Below are 17,036 nucleotides of genomic sequence, written 5' to 3' on the forward strand. Positions count from 1 at the left end.
TTTTTTTTTGGCTAAAAATGTGAAATACAGCAATCATAGAGATATTATAATACACTATAATATCTCTATGATTGCTGTATATAGTGTATTATAATATCTCTATGCAAAACTGAATAAAGGAAAATTATTAACAAACATAAAAATTCACAATTTAGTATATTTAAAGCATTTAATATGTACAAGCTCATCCATTCAAATATACAATACAGTCACATTTACAGTTAAAACACAAACAAAATAAATATTTATTCTGGAGTAAAATGGAATGTAAATTTTATCAAGGTGTTTTCATTTATTAATTTATTAAATAATTCTAAAATGGTTATTTAATTATCATATTGAACCACACAATATACATTTTAAATCATGGCAGAGAACTATATGTTTAGTCGTGAATCTATGATTTTGATTTAGGGGAGGAGGGGGAGCTATGTAGGGTAGAGGTCAGTGGCAGCTAGGGTAGAGGTCGGTGGCAGCTAGGGTAGAGGTCAGTGGCAGCTAGGGTAGAGGTCAGTGGCAAGGCCTAAAAATTGTAAATTAAAGTGCTGAATGTCATTGTGCACACTATCATTCGTCCATTTAGCGTCTTGAGACAGAAGTGTCAGTTTGTTAGTCTTCCTTCATTTACCAGTGCTCACAGCACTTGATGATTGCAGCATGCGTAGTAACTTGTTGCAGTGATGAGACACCACGGTGGTACTACTCCTTCCACTACGGGCTGATGAGGGCAGGCTTGATGGTGTTGTTGACCCTGATGACCTGTCACCATGGGTCATGTTAGAAAGCTTGTCAACAGCTTGTTGCTTCAACAGATACTATAAAAGAAATTAGTACAGGAATTAGTACAGGAGAAAAGGGAAAACTTTTGTAATTTTTATTATAAATAACTCAACATGTACCAACAGCAAGTTTCAGCTTTGTACAAGGAAAGTTCACTAAAATTGATGAGGGATATAATGAACACACTCAACTCCCAAGAACAAGGAAAACAAACAAACAAATAAACGCGCAATTTCGTAACAATTTGAAGCATTTGTCAAAAATGATTTGTACCTGTTTAACTTGACTGTAAGCTGCCAATGCTCTCAATGCCATAAGGCTAGACTCCTGACAACTGTATTGAGAATCATGACAAGCTACTTCTAACAATCTGTAAATAGATCATATTGTATAACACCTAAATCAATTCCTGTCATTTGATTGGACGATTGTGGGTCACATGGTGTGCAATAGTCCTTTTTTTTTTATCAGATTTTACTTTACTGCATTTCATTGTTACCTCCGCCAAGGAGGTTATGTTTTCACCCCTGTATGTTTGTGTGTGTGTTTGTGTGTCTGTGAACAGCCTGGAGGCCACAGTTTTTATCCGATTCTCACCAAATTTGGCAACAATGATCTATGCCCCAAAAGCTCGGAGGAGTTCGAATTTGAGGGGAAAAGGTCATAGGTCAAGGTCACAACTAACAAAAAACTATTTTACTGCCTAGAGACCACAGTTTTCATCCGATTCTCACCAAACTTAGCCACAATGATCAATGACACATCATATAATTGTGGTTAAATTTTGAAGGGTCAGGGTCAAAGATCAAGGTCCACAAAAACAAACAAAAAAGAAATAAAAAAAAAAAAAAACCTCAGTGGGACTTGAACCAGCGATCTCAACTGTGAGAGGCTGGATACATAACCATTACACCACACTGTCATCCACAACTTTGTAGTGAGCAGTTAACATATTTACACTTAGAACTAATAAAAATAAATGTAAAAAAAAATATTCAGGGGGCATTTTATGTAGGGGAATTTTACAGTAGGCGGAGGTTTGTACTCTCGGAGTACCCTCTAGTTATATATATTTTTACATTGGAACTTCCATAATAACTTAAATAATATTAAAATCTTTAATTATAATTTCATCACGTATCATATTATGGAGTTTTATATATTATTAACTGGTCTATATTAATATTTACCTTTCCAGTGCTTTAGCCTTGATTATTGCAGGAACTAATTTTGTGGAGTGGCGAGCAAGATTTCCAAGTGCTCCTAAAATAAAAATAAAACATCAAATAATCAATTAACACTGCAATTGTATTATTAAATTCCAGTTTGAACTTTCCCAAATGCTAAACGACTCTCCACACCTTATACTTGATTCTCAAAAAAGTTGAATCAGTATTACTGAGATGATCCCTGATTGTCGTGGATTCATGAGACGATCCCTGATTGTCGTGAGCAGTTATTTTAGACTGATATTTAGGTTGTAGATCTAAAAAAAACATAAACTGTACCTGCAGCATTTGTTCTAGTCTTCGAGACAGGATCTTTAAGTAACTGGACAAGAGGTGGTATTGCACTTGACAACTGACCATACAGGTTAGCATTGTGGTAAGCAGCATTGCCTATTGCAAAACTTGAAGCCTGTGAATTTGCGTATGAGAACAAAAATAAATGTAATCAAGTCAAGTCAAGTATCATTTATTATCATTTGTTTTAAGAAAAAAACATAGAAATTCTGTTTGCTCTGTTGGCGGAGCACAATATCCAACGGACACAATATTCTGTAAATTACCAGTGACATCCTTATTTGGAATATATTACAGTATACAAGCCTAATTGACCAATCGAATCGCAATAACACGCTCAATTGAGGTATTTATTTTTACCTTTCTAACATCCTGGTTCTCATCGGAGAGATTCTTGACCGTTAGCACAATCAGTTGATTTGTCCCTTTTGGAAGAAAATCATTTGAATGCTTCAACATGTTTCCTAGGAGCCCACTAGCCCGAGATCGTACAGTATCATCCTTACTGTCCAACAGCTGAGCTAGACTCTCATACTTGTTCTGTTTGCCTTTCAAGACCTGCTGCAGTAAGGGCATGTGATCAGAGGAGCTGCGGGCTAGATGGCTGCATATGGAGACAGCATCAGCCTGAACGCTTTCTGGACAAGAACTTGATAAAAGACCTGTAATAAGTGCCTCAGCCTGGAAATAGAAATATTGAGCATAAGTTCTTTTTAATTTAAAGCTCTGTCTACATTTAAACTCCTAAAAAAGCGTGATGTGCCTAAATATGGTAGTGATATTTCCAAATATGGTAGTGATATGACATCATCATGTTCATATATGGGCAAACCAAAAGTTTGATAGTGTAAACAGAGCTTTAGACAGTGCAGACCCATTTTACATGAGTATTTGAGAAGAAAATAAAATCATGTTTTCTCACAATACATGTACTGTATGGTGAAAGTCACAGGATTTGGACCATGGAATAGTATACAAATAACGAAATTCTGAGTTAGATGGTGAGAATATTTCATGAGTTGACTGCTCTATTTTCAACGTCGCGTGGCAAAAATTCTAAATATGTTTACAGAAAGCTGAACATGCATTAAAGCATGTTAATTATCACCATTAGATATCACATTTCCGTTGGGTAGGGCTAATTTCAAATTACATGTGATGCGTAATTAACCAATCACATTCAGGTGTGATAATACAACATTATAGTGATATATTCTTGTTTTTAGTTACTTTAGATAATAAATGGTTACCTTAAAATTAGCAGTTGCTTGAACAAACTGCGAAAGAAACACTTCATCACTGAGAACTAATCTAGACATGAGACCTGAATAAAATCAAAGAAAACAAATTTAGTTTCTAGAATAAAAAAGCAGCATCATACAACCTGTTTCAGCAAGAGATAAGCTCTGTCTACACTATCAAACTAGTTTGACAAATATGGTAGCGATATGTCCAAATATGGGAATGATATGACATCACCATGTACATATATGGGGACATCACATTTTTGTGTCACATAAAGTTTGATAGTGTAGACATAGCTCTATAAAGTGCACCTACCGACAGGAACTTCCAGTGTGGATGGATCCAGGTACAAGAGACAGGCTGCCAACAGCTTTGACATCAGTAGACTTTGATGGTAAGATGAAAGAATGTCTTCAACTAGACTATCACTGACATCAAGAGCAAATGGGAAACACAGAAGCTGGGAGATCTGTAGCACTAAGGTGACTACCATTTCTTTGAAATCCAGATCTTCGCTTGTGCTATGGAATGAAATAAAATGACTGTTTAACTGAATGTCTAATGGCCAATATACAGAGCCACAAGCCTAATAATACAGTATGGTATTGTATGATGTATGTTGGTAAATAATAAATGGTTCAATTGAAATAGTATAAGGGCTAAACAAAAATTGTTTGTTTACTGTCATCTGACACCCCTAATTTTCTTGACAAAATTGGGGCAGAAAAAAAAAAGCGTTTTGTTTTCGGCACAAAAATCTGGCCAAAATCAAAAGTTTTCCATACGACCCTCCAAGAAAAAACTAGACAGCAAACAAATTATTATTTTTATTTTAGGCCTAATCTGTATTACATATGACTTACAAGTGAGCTAGTTGATGAAGAAAATCAGTCGAAATTAATGTACTGATACACACCATCACAATCCCTTCCGTATTTACAAGTTGAGAACAACATTGATATGGCTCCTGAAACAAAATATTTCAAAATATTCAGTTCACAGTTTGTGATGATGATTGATGAAATCAGCAACAGGCACAGAATAATTTCTAAACCTGCCCGCTGACAAACTGAAAATTAATTAATTAATTAATTTGAAACGAAAAAGATTAGGAAATAATAAGCATATATCAATTTTAGAAACCAATATTTACCAAACTAAAGCAAAGTATTTAAAATTACGATCAACACTTATTTATTTATTATTCAGTCTTTATACGGCGCTAAAGCATTGAAGTGGTTCAATTGAGAACATTAACAATATACAGTAATAAAAATAAATACGCTAATAAATACTAATAATAATAATAAAAATAATAGTACACAACAACTTACACTAGTAAATACAATCATAATGATCTGAGCGGATGCCATCAATGCCGACGGTGAGATGAGATTCCAGTCAGGTCGGCAGGTAGGATCTAGGTCACCTTCTAAGTCTTCTAATGGCATACCATTATCAGTATCGCTAACACCAAGCGCTTGAGATAACCTAAAAAGATATATTTTAAAACTCCAAAATTCAAAATATACTAGGCTAGTAATATTTATATCAAATGTTAAATTTCTCAATTAAAAGATTTATTATTGCTATCTTTGACATCAAATGGCAAGTATACACTTACTGTAAGCATGTTATAATATAAAAGGCATGTTATTATATTGTACAATGTTTATCCAGGGAGGTATTCCTGGTTTATCTATACCTTATTTGATATAATAAAGCTGCATTGTTTTTACCTGTACCATAACATTTTCCAGACGCCAGACTCAATTAAGAGCTGACTGGCGGTCTTTTCTTCGACCGAGAGGAACTGACATAGAAGCAGGATTAGACCATCCAGGACGCCATAATCAAACGGACAACGGATACAAATCTGAAGGGGAAAAATACAGTGTACATTATACAGATAACAACGTTTCTGATAATAATAATAAAATAATAATAATAACAATGTTCAATTTAAAATAGCGCAAAATGCAGGGCACCTCTAAACAATCAAAAGAAAATGTAAGAACCACAAAATGAATTAATGTTGAAAGTGCAAATTAAAAAGGTGGGATTTGAGGATTTGTTTGAATGTGGCGAGTGATTTGGCATTCCTGATTAAATTTGGAAGGGTGTTCCAAAGAACAGCAGCTGACCAGGAAAAGGCGCGTTGTCCATAACATTTTGTTGAAGGCTGTGTAGGTATCGGCCAGAATAAAACCTCTGATGATGACCTCAGTGTATGTTTTGGCTTGTATGGAGAAATACATATCATAAAGTATTTTAAGTTTGAGAAAAATACCTGTGAAAGATCTGTAAGTGCAGAGTGCATGGCATGTAATAGATCCTTTGTTGGCAACTCAATGGACACGCCATGGAACAGTAGTTGGCTGACAAGAAGAGCGGCAGCAGACTATGAAAAAGACAACTACATTTGATGATGACTTCAAGTGTATAAATATTAAAACCTAACATGCTGACACATGTACTGTATTCTATTTTTTAAATTATACTCTCTGTCTTGAAACGTTTTCCGTCATTCAGACATTATGCTTTCAACGATTTGTATCCATATTTTTATGTTTTGGGCAGGATGGTTTAAAATCAACATTTTTTCCTTTTACATCTTTTTTTATTTGGTTTATCCTGTATTCTTTTAGTCTTCCTGGTGGTCTTTTTACTTTCTTTTCAGTTTCCTTGTCTGTTTAATTGGTCTATCATCCGGTAGTCTAATTATGTGCATTATATTGAATATGTTAATTCAACATTTCAATAAACACAAAGAAAATAATTTGTCAACAAAAACAACAAAAAAACGCATTTCTATCAATGTAATGTACATATCCATAACTTACAGTTTGACTGGCAATTTGAGAATCTAACAAGACTGCGGCAATCACAACACTAGACTGAAAAACTCTAGGAAAAAAATTAATTAGCAATAATTTTGAAAACCTCACAGGCAGATTGTTATTTATTTAGTAGCTACTGTATTTGTGCTTCACTATAATATTGTACTATATATATTGTACTTTAATATGGAGTGAGTACAAAATCTATTCTAACTCTAAATATTGTTAAATGCAAAGGCAAAATACTGAAAAAATGACAATGCTGTTGGTAAATATTATTAATAAATTTTACTTACAGTATCTAAAAATCTAAAAATTGGAACTTACATTTGAGGAACGTCTTGTAATTGAATGATAAGCGTTGCTATTGTATGCAAGGTCATCTCATATACGGTGTTCTGGGACATATCAACTATGTCAATCTGTGAAAAATGTGAATGGTCAACTCAGACAGCATCGTACGACAAGCCCGACGAGTCATCTCGTCTGGAGAAAATTAAACATGTTTAAATTTCTCAGGACGACCTAACAACTACGTCCGACGCTATCTCAAGACGACTCGTCTCGTCGGGATTCAACTCAGACAGCACCGACAAGTAAAGACGTTTATCGTATGACGCTGTCTGTGTTGGCCTTAACGAAACAACATCTTTGCATTTGCTTTGTATTAGAACAATCAACTGTTTCTGCTATGTTTAAAACTATCTTCACCCAGGTGTATAAATGTGTACCATGATATGTTGGAAGTTGCTGCCACTATACTAAACTCCCATTGTATACAAATTAGGGGATAAGTTTGAAAATTACTAGTTTTATTTTGTTTTAAAAAAAGTCTTTTTTTTTATAAACATTTGAAATACTACCAACCTTTCCCTGCAATATCATAATCAGTGCCGACAATGCAACCGGACTACTGGCAATCAAGTGACAAAATTCAGTTGACATTTGACAAGTAAAATACACACTCTGTTAGACAAATTAGAAATTAAACTAATAAATAAAACACACTACAGATGGGTACCTAAATATGTAAAATTAATCAAATAATTCGTTTTTTATTTTTCAACATCTATTTTATATGAAAGATATTTTGTTATATATAATACTACAAGCTATTTGTCTGGTTAATGTTTGGGTAATAATGTAAAATTTAACCATAGACATTTTACTAAAGATGCATTGTCTCCCTGAAAAAATAATTCTTACAAATGTTTTAGTTGAATATGCAATTTTAATGTCACATATTAGTTACCGAACTTGACCAAAAATTAGATCGAGAAAAAAAATTGATTTACCTCAAAAACTGTAATTTAAAGCAAAAAATATTCAAATTGGCTGCCAGCCAATGGGATTTGGTTGAATTTAACCATTTATTTTGTCTTTTTACAAGTGAAAACAGTTTTTGTTTTGCGTTTCTATGGAAGTGATTAACTTTATCAACACTACAAAATAACCTATTCAAATTCTGATTTAATTAGTCTTCATTTTTCATATTTTTGGGGGACAATACATCTTTAAGTAATGTAAAATCTACAAAAATGAATTACCTTCAGGGTATTTTCACAATAATCAGGATGAGTCAAGTACTTTAAGAAGTTGTCGGTCAAGTCAGGATGTAAGGTGAGCTGTTCACCCACACAAAGTGCCATCTTGCGTTTACCAGGTACAACAGTTGCTAGGCCTATGTGTAAGAACACTAATTCAGCAATTGCCCCAACGGCCAGCCCACAAAGCTGGTCCCAACGCTCCATTGCATTTTCGCCTGATGGTAGTGTATCTAAAACGAAATATACGTTTTATTATAGTAATTTAAACAATTTGTAATCTTCCAGCTTATATGGAGTTACCTAACTACAGTAGTTGTACTTAGAAGAACTTATTCAAAGTGCGTATATTGTTTTTTTTTCTTGTTTATCTAAACCATCATCATATTTATTGTTTGTTTTATCTGGAGGTTCTGACTCCACGCACAATCAAATGTATTATTATTTAAAGATGTATTGTCCCCCTGAAAAATAATTCTTACAATTGTTGTTGAATATGTCACTTTAATGTCACATAATAGTTAATCATTTTGACCAAATTTGATTGAAAAAAAAAATGATTTACCTCAAAAAACTGTAATTTAAAGCAAAAAATAGTCAAATTGGCCGCCAGCCAATGTGTTTTTGGTTGAATTTAACCATTTATTTTGTCATTTTATAAGTGAAAACAATTTTTTTTTAACCTATTCAAAGTATGATAATAATCTTAATTTTTCATGTTTTTGGAGGACAATACATCTAAATATTTATCATTACAAATGTAAACTAAACATGTAGCTTTATAGTATCAAAGGAAACTCTAAACAAAAATTGGACTTGTGAGTGAGTGAGTGGCCGAGCGGTTAAGACAGTGGAATTGTAATTACGTAGCCATAACATCGGCAGGGGTTCGAGGCTCACTCACTCCATGGTTCTGGTGGTAGAACGAGTCTTCTCGGATAAGGACTATAAACCGTAGGACCAGTGTACACGTCTAGCTCATGTGCACTTTAAAGAACCTAGTACATCTTTCGAGACGAGTAGGGGGTTACCCCGGTGTATTAGTACATCACAGCCACTGATCACCAACTGGGCCCTCTGGGAGACCAGTCTCTGACTGAAGAGGTCACCCAGTATAAAAATAAACTAACTAACATGTCAGAGTGCCCAACGGTTTATTACCTTGTAAATTTGTTATAGTTGATTTTTCCTCAACTAGTGTTTTGAGGAGTGCAGGAACTATATCTTTATGTACTGATCCTAAGCTGTTATAAAAACCTGTACAAAATTCTTCAGAACTCCTGTCCATTGTTTCGCATTGGTACAGGAAACACTAAAGAAAAAAAGGTAAATCTAATAAAAATTCTTGAAAAGACCATTTATGTAATAATGAAGGAATAATCATAACATAATTCAAATGATAATACTTAATTAAATACCAGTAGTACATTCAGTTTGACACCAAAATAAAGAAAAACTTACATATATCGCTGATGCCCTTAATGTTAAACGATCATCTTCTTTCATGTGCAGTAACCATGGTAACTGACTAGCAAAACTCAGAGAGGATTCCATAACTTGTTTAGTACTGTTATACAATAAATATATCAAAGTTAATTAGTAATTAATTATCATTTGTTGATTTAAAACTCCAAAATCATTACGGTTTTGATAATTCACTGGTATTAATTGTATGACATAGACATAGACATAGATATACTTTATTGTCACCTAATGATTATTATAAAATGTGAGACTCAGTTAAATAAAAACACCATATAAAAACATCAATAAAATTAGATATAAGTCAAATACATTGTAGGCCTATGTACAGTTCATTAAAAGTAATAACAGTACATTATCTTACAAATTGTTTGTTAAAGAGACAAATTGAAGAGGGAATAAAGGAGTTGTTAAACCTATTTGTTTTTGTCAAAGGATGACATAGTCTACCAGATCTGCACATAACAAACGAACTATGCAAGGGATGGGCAGAATCAGACATTATGACTTTGGCCTTAGCCAACATCAATTCGTTACACATGCTATTTAAATCCTCAGATTTAGTGCCCATAATTTTATTTGCTTTCCTTATAACTCGATAAAGTTTGTATTTGTTCTCTTTGGTGAGGTTGTTATACCAGATGATATTAAGTCAAACTTACCTATCCATGTCAAGGAGTGAACCAACATCAGAGACTGTGTACGCCGTTACCAAGCCAACCAGATCAATTAGAATCTGAACACACCATGGTTGCTTTGAAAAAAAAACACACAATACATTTTATTAATATTTTTAACATTGCATAATTTATTCCTATCTTGTAATCTAAAGGTGACCTTACGTCGAAAAAGGAACCCAAGTCAACTGTGTCGACATCAGAGCAACTGAACTCAATTAACAGGTACACAAAACATGTCGACATAAGCTTAGTTGTATTCAGTTGCCCAAGTTCTATTTTTCCGGAACTGAAAACTTTGAATCGATTCACACTAGTAGGGAACAGTTCGATATTACCATAAAAGAAATCGGGCATACTGGTTCATATACAACTATGAATCTCGTCGTGCACACTGTAATAAATCACGACTAGATACAATAAGTTCCAGTGTCGACATAAGCACACTGGTTCCTTTCATTTCCATTTAATCACCATAAGCGCTCCCGCAACTAGTTAGGTTGAGTTCCGTGTCAACATAAGGGCCCCTATTTAGTAATTTTATTAGTTTATTTTATTTATTTCTGCTTACTTGTTGTACATCTTTTTTGTTTTTCAGTTTGCTTAGCAACTCCAATGGTATTTGGGGGATTTTTATTTTGGTCACAAAATTTTGAAGTAAATTCAAAGACCTGTAAAAAAGGATAAATATGTATTATTTTAACAAACAATCCTTAGGCTCTGTCTACACTATGAAACTAGTGTGATATGCCCAAATATGGTAGTGATATGACATCATCATGTCCATATATGGACACATCACATTTTGTTGTCACATACATTTTAATAGTGTAGACAGAGCTTTAATAAAACAATAAACCATGAAGAATAGATAATTTCTTTATGAATAAACTATGAAACAAACAAAAAAACTTACCCATGAAATAACAGTATGTTGTTCACCACTTTCACAACCAAGCGTAAACGAGAAGCGCCCTCCAGCATCCCATCTAAGACCTGCGTTGATGTTGATTCCAGTCGTGCTAGAATCTTCTTAATAAATTCTTCATCTTTTAATAGGCCTTCAATCGTGTTAGGGTCAGCAGTAGTGTCACATAATATATCCCATTCCTCTTCGCTATCCATGTCCTATGAAATAACAAAATACTACAGTACAACAAAAATATTTTCTTTCTTACCGTTTTGGAAAAACAACATTTTACAAATGCTGCTTTGGTGAAAAAAAATTAGGGATTTCGAAAATGTAGTGTTCTAGACCTTAATGGGCTTCTTGACACAAGAGAAGGAGACAAGAAAATAAATTATCAAAGCATTCTGTAATCAAAGCATTTGCTTAGGTTTTGTATTGATTATTGATCATTATTTCAGAATAACAAAATTCCATATAAAAAACCAACAATACAAAGAAAACGAAAAATATGATTTTCTCAAATTTGTTGAAAAGATTTGAAAACCATAACAGATAGTTCGATCTAACAAGATCATTTTCACTATTTAAATATCTTATTCTAAAACCATAGATGCGGCACTTGCTTGTAAAAAGAGGGTATTCTCCTCTTATTTATATTACTTGATTTTTATGTACCCTCATTTTTTAACATATATTTTAGTGTACTCCGTAGCATGTTATTTAGTACACTAAACCGGGGGTCACGACTTAAAGTTCAATGAACTTACTGTGACCTCCATCCACTCATATACTTCTGTTAAGTTAACTGTTCATTTGAAGAGTGGAAAATAAACGAAACAAAACTTACCTCATCTTGAAACTTAACTTGCTCAATGCTCTTTCTAGTATCCTTCTGTTTCTTATTTACTGTTTTATGACTTGGCTTGGAGTCACACTCGGTTTTCACACTTTTACTCTTCTTGCCTTTGCTCCAAGCCTCTAGCTGTTTTACTGGTGTCTACAAATAAATAATGGACAGAGTTGGTATGGTTGTTCATTATACAAATTTTGGCTATTGACCAATTCATTCAGTGGAAAATAACTTCCATTTATTGTCATTTGCATATAAAATATACATAGAAATTATGTACACTATTACACTGGATTGGGTAATTTTTGTTAATAATATTAATATTCTTCTGATGCTTGCCACGTAAGCTCTCACCAGAATGAAGTGATCATGATGTTTGGGTCTCGTTTGTTTATTCTGGAGAGATAACTGGACCACTACCAGTAAATTCTCATTAAAAAGCAGACTTTGCAAATGCATTATGAAAACTATACAGGCCAATTTACACAGACAAGCGGTAACTGTAAGCGGAAAACCATGTAGCTTGTTCCACGTAGGATCTGTATTTAGCCTGAGCAGAAACCACCCGTCTGCTCAGCGTTTTGTGTAAATGGTCATAAGAAATAACATAGATTCTATATTTGTATTACCATTACCGCTCGTCTGTGTAAATTGGCCGCTAGGAAGTCCAGTTTGGGCAATCCACGGGGGTCTGTTTTTGGAAGATACTGCATTCAAATTTTGGTTTTCACAGCAATATCACCGAAATATGAATTACATTACCTGTTCGTCTTTGGGCTGTCTTCCTTTCAGTTTGTTCATGATTGTAGTACCAGCTGGTACATTGATTGTCTTGTCTCTCACAGCCTTTGCTTTTGCAGCTTGTACTTCCGGCGGGGGTTCCTCCGTGAAAGGAATGTCAACTGTTGGCGCATCAGCTTTAAAAAAAAAACCAGTAAAATCTTATTCAAATAATTGAAATAAATGAGATAAATGCACAGATATCTACTTTAATTATAAAATAACTAATGACTTGCGCCTTGAGCATTTTGTGGATATGTGCGCTTTATAAATCTTATTATCTCATCTGACTTCTAGTAATGATTTTACCATATGTATATATATTTGTAAGTATTCATACTCAGGCACACACTTAGTGGCAGTGTAAGTATTGTACTAGTACTAGAATTTACTAGAAATTGATTTATAGCTAAAATAAATGTGAACTGAATTGTAATATTCAAAGTTTATTAAGTTACAGTACCTGTAACTCCTTCAGCAACAAAAGGGTGATGTAGAAGATTCGGCCACGACAACCTCTTGCTTGGCTTCTTGGTCAATAACCCTTGTAAAAAATCCTACAAATAATGTAAGAATTACTTAATTAGTTGATTAATTTCTAATTACTGTATATATTATTCATATAAATAAAAAGTTGAGATGAATCAATATTTTGTAAACTTTAGAAAGATATCAATCTAAAATTCCTCGACCCTGTCAGAGGTCACTGACCAAATGCCACAATTCCATCATTCGGCCTGATGATACGACTGGGAAATTTCGATGTTTACTAAACAAGTAAGTCCAGTGGATTAGATTGATATCTTTGTAAAATTATGAAAACATTCATATTTTGTAAACTTACCTTAAATTCTAAACTCATATTTTTTGGCCATTTTACAGGATCCTGAAAAAACACCAGACATATTTTTAAATAATACCTTATGAAATATAATAAACAAATTTTATTAAATTTAAAAAATACTGTGATACACTTTCCAATGTGGTATAGTGGACGTGCATGAATAGAGAGATTAAATTGGTAGAATCTTATCTGTCAGAGTTAATACACAATTATTTGTGAGGGCGTGTGGCGCATGTGTTGGACGTTCAACTACTGACTGATCGTGAGATCGAGGTTCGAATCCAACTCCGCCGCATTGCTTGTATCCTTAGGCAAGATACTTTACTTACGTTTGCCTCTCTCCATCCAGGTGTATAAATGGAAACCCGGTTAGATCAAGACACAACTTTGCGCCGATTACTAGCTGCATTATGGGAGTATGTTTCCATACGTGTTTGATCAAAACAAAATGACTGGGGTAATGATGTTCAGCGGTTAGAGGTTTCACAACATTAGGCGCTATATAAATCAAGGATATTATTATTATTATAGTACAACTCTATGATGATCAGACTGCAATGAACCTTTACCTTGATGATAAGGCTGACAAGCTGAAATATACTGTTTGTATAAAATGGTGGCGTCCCAACGAACAACTCGTACAATATGCAGCCTAACGACCAAAGGTCGGCGGTGTGGTCATACGGCTTCTCTTCAACCAATTCAGGAGCCATGTATAATGGAGTCCCCTTAAAAAAATTATAAAATTGTCTCCTTAGTACTTAATTTTAAGTAATACCATAATTATGTTAACAAGTCGATCCTCAAATGGGAAAAAACCCAAAGAACACTATTCCAATGAGCACTTAACAAGTTCTTCTTTTTCCAAGAGTAGTGAATTTTGTTGCCTTGCTCTATTTGAATATTTTCTTCTGATAATTTATTTATTTTTTTTTATTTATTCAATTTTCTGCCATATACAATACAAAGAAGACAAAACAATTATAAAAGGGGGCAAGGAAAGACCAAACAGGTGCTAAACACCTATGCTAGTTGGTCAACCCAGAACAGTGCACAGAAAGAAAGAAATAAATAAAAAAGGTAGCATTACCATTATACCCATAATACATAAAAAGTCTCTATATTTTGTATTAAAGTTATTTTGTAGTTTTAATAAAGTTAATCACAAACACGAAAAAAAAAATGTTTTAACTTATAAAATGACAAAATAAATGGTTAGATTCAACCAAAAACCCATTGGCTGGCAGCCAATTTTACCATTTTTGCTTTAAATTACAGTTTTTTCAGGTAAATACATTTTTTTTCGATCCAATTTTTGATCAAAGTGGGTAACTATATGGCATATTCAACAACAATTGTTGTCAAGAATTAATTTTTCAGGGGGACAATACATCTTTAAATACTGGCAAATGATACTTTGTTATTACCTTAATTGATGTTAATACAAGAGTGTTGATACTCATAGCTCGGGCAAACCCAAAGTCACATAGTTTAACAGAGCCATCTTTGCCAAGTAGTATATTTTGGGGTTTCATGTCTCGATGCAAGATACGATGTGAATGCAGATAGTACAAAGCAGATACCAACTGGCATGCTATACTGCGAACCTGAAATTAAATATAAAACTTTAAGAGTTACCAATACTTACTATAATGTAACACAATCTAATAGAAGAATAAGGGGGAAAATACTCAACATTGAACTATTACTTTAAAACAACCAAAGAAACTGTTGGACATTGTAGTGTAGGGGTATGTACAGTAATCATAAAGTTCTGTCTAAACTATCAAACTTTTTGTGGCAAAGAAATGTGATGTGCCAATATATGGACACGATGATGTCATATCACTACCATATTTAAGCATATCACTACCATATTTAGGCATATCACTACCATATTTGGACACATCACACTTTTTTGTCAAACTATTTGATAGTGTAGACAGAGCTTAAAAGAGTTCTGAAGCTTAAAAGAGTTCTGAAGCTTACAGTACCTGTTCTTCTTGAAGACAACCATCATCTTCCAGAATCTGAAAGAGTTCTCCGACAGCGTAATCAGTCACTGCCACAACATCACTGTCAGTTTCAAAGCTATCAAGCATTTCTATAATATTTTCATGGTGCAGGTCTTGCATGATATCAATTTCACGACGGAGGTTCTGCAAGTCTTTCTCTGACCGACCAGTTTTTGGAATGAACTTTAAAGCTACAATCTAAATAAAAAAAAAACAAACAAAAACACTTGGATGTTTGTGAGATAAATGGAGATAATATTTCATAGAGTAGAATACAGTAGTTTTTGAAGGCATACACTACAGGTCGGAAACAGTCCCGATACATAATTAACCAATCAAATTGCAAGCATACAAGTCACATGTGTTATAAACTGTAATATTTTCAGTTTTAGTGTTCAATTTGTAGATTTTATAAAATCTTCTATTTTCTTAAATATTAACAATATTTTATTTTCAGTTGAGACTATATTCACTAATTTCTTTTCCCATCTGAATATGCTACCCTCCAAACTGAGGTGTCAATAAAAAAGTTTATGTCTGCTCTAAAAAAACTTTAGACGTCGAAAGAGTTTTGTATAGTGTATTTATTGTATTTTTATTTTTTGAGTTATATAGTATATTGTTTATATAGTCCTTTGTTTTTTTTAATATATACTGTATGTTTATATGAGGGCTCCTTGATTGTCAGCATAATATGCTGTTTAGGGTCACCCTCTTTAAATAAGGTTTAATAAAAAATAAATAAAATATTATTTTGCGAACATGTTGCTTTACACACCTGTCCAGTGTACTTTTTTCGACCTTTGTACACCTTTCCAAAAGAACCTTCACCAATCATGTCTAGGACATGATAGTTGTCCATTTTTCTGCTTCAATATTCAATAATAGTAAACCTCTTTTTAGAATTTCTGTAAAAAAAAACATCTGTTGGACGTTGATTAAATGAATTAAAGTTGTAGATGTTTAACGCCAGTCACTTATATATAATTCATGGCATTTTAATAAAAATTAAACTTGCATAAGTCACACCATATGAATGTAGCCTATCCTAATGATGTCAAATCAATCAAGTTGACTTGTAGTATTACTTTAAAAAAAAATGAAATACCGTCACTAAACCGGCCCCAGTCAACTTTACGCAACACACAACAACTCAGCCCCAGCTAGGCCTCTCTATCTAGTCCAGTAGATAGGCTAGAAAGAGGCAGACTCTACTGTCTGTAGTAGGGTCTCTAGGTATATAGACTTAGCTAGCTACTACTTAGGCCTAATAAATACTACTACACAAGTACATAGCCTATACATCTAGGCCCTATATGCTAGGAAGGCTAGCTATTAATGTTACATATTATATATTGTAGACTAGATAGGCCTAGTGGATCGATCCGGCCTAGCTTAGCACTACTACTACTAGTCTACTTTTTCATTTTTACTAAAACATTCTAATGTAAATGTTATAAATAAATTAACACAAAACACAAACCGCCAAATTCAAGTATTGATCAGAAAAAATGTTGTTTTTTATTTTGTTGTTGTCATCAACAGC

At 33.5% G+C, this 17,036-nt stretch overlaps 1 protein-coding gene across 1 annotated transcript; it reads right to left on the minus strand.

The window, feature by feature from the left end:
* Nucleotides 1-183: 183 nt before the first annotated feature.
* LOC144835806 (serine/threonine-protein kinase 36-like) lies at nt 184-17,029 on the minus strand. Its single transcript, XM_078690901.1, has 29 exons — nt 16,974-17,029; nt 16,269-16,398; nt 15,470-15,688; nt 14,903-15,082; nt 14,045-14,203; nt 13,476-13,517; nt 13,095-13,188; nt 12,614-12,768; nt 11,849-11,998; nt 11,008-11,219; nt 10,663-10,762; nt 10,077-10,168; nt 9,394-9,499; nt 9,094-9,244; nt 7,936-8,165; nt 7,256-7,354; nt 6,716-6,810; nt 6,392-6,455; nt 5,839-5,949; nt 5,288-5,424; nt 4,883-5,039; nt 4,412-4,515; nt 3,864-4,069; nt 3,554-3,627; nt 2,664-2,984; nt 2,289-2,418; nt 1,971-2,043; nt 1,054-1,150; nt 184-815 (listed from the first exon to the last, which is right to left on the minus strand). The coding sequence occupies exons 2-29, from the start codon at nt 16,350-16,352 to the stop codon at nt 621-623; spliced, it is 3,837 nt and encodes a 1,278-aa protein (XP_078547027.1). The 5' UTR covers nt 16,353-16,398; nt 16,974-17,029; the 3' UTR covers nt 184-620.
* Between the last annotated feature and the right edge of the window lie 7 nt (nt 17,030-17,036).

This window comes from Antedon bifida, chromosome 2, assembly GCF_963402885.1.
Source record: "Antedon bifida chromosome 2, ecAntBifi1.1, whole genome shotgun sequence".
Taxonomy (NCBI): domain Eukaryota; kingdom Metazoa; phylum Echinodermata; class Crinoidea; order Comatulida; family Antedonidae; genus Antedon; species Antedon bifida.

Bases quoted from the DNA above. Each gene is read 5' to 3' on its own strand.
- LOC144835806 (XM_078690901.1), bottom strand. From the start codon at position 16,352: ATGGACAACTATCATGTCCTAGACATGATTGGTGAAGGTTCTTTTGGA. The intron at 10,763-11,007 runs GTAAGTTTTTTT...CCTTTTTTACAG, and splicing joins AACATACTGTTATTTCATGG to GTCTTTGAATTTACTTCAAA. The intron at 2,419-2,663 runs GTAAAAATAAAT...GCAAATTCACAG, and splicing joins AGAACCAGGATGTTAGAAAG to GCTTCAAGTTTTGCAATAGG.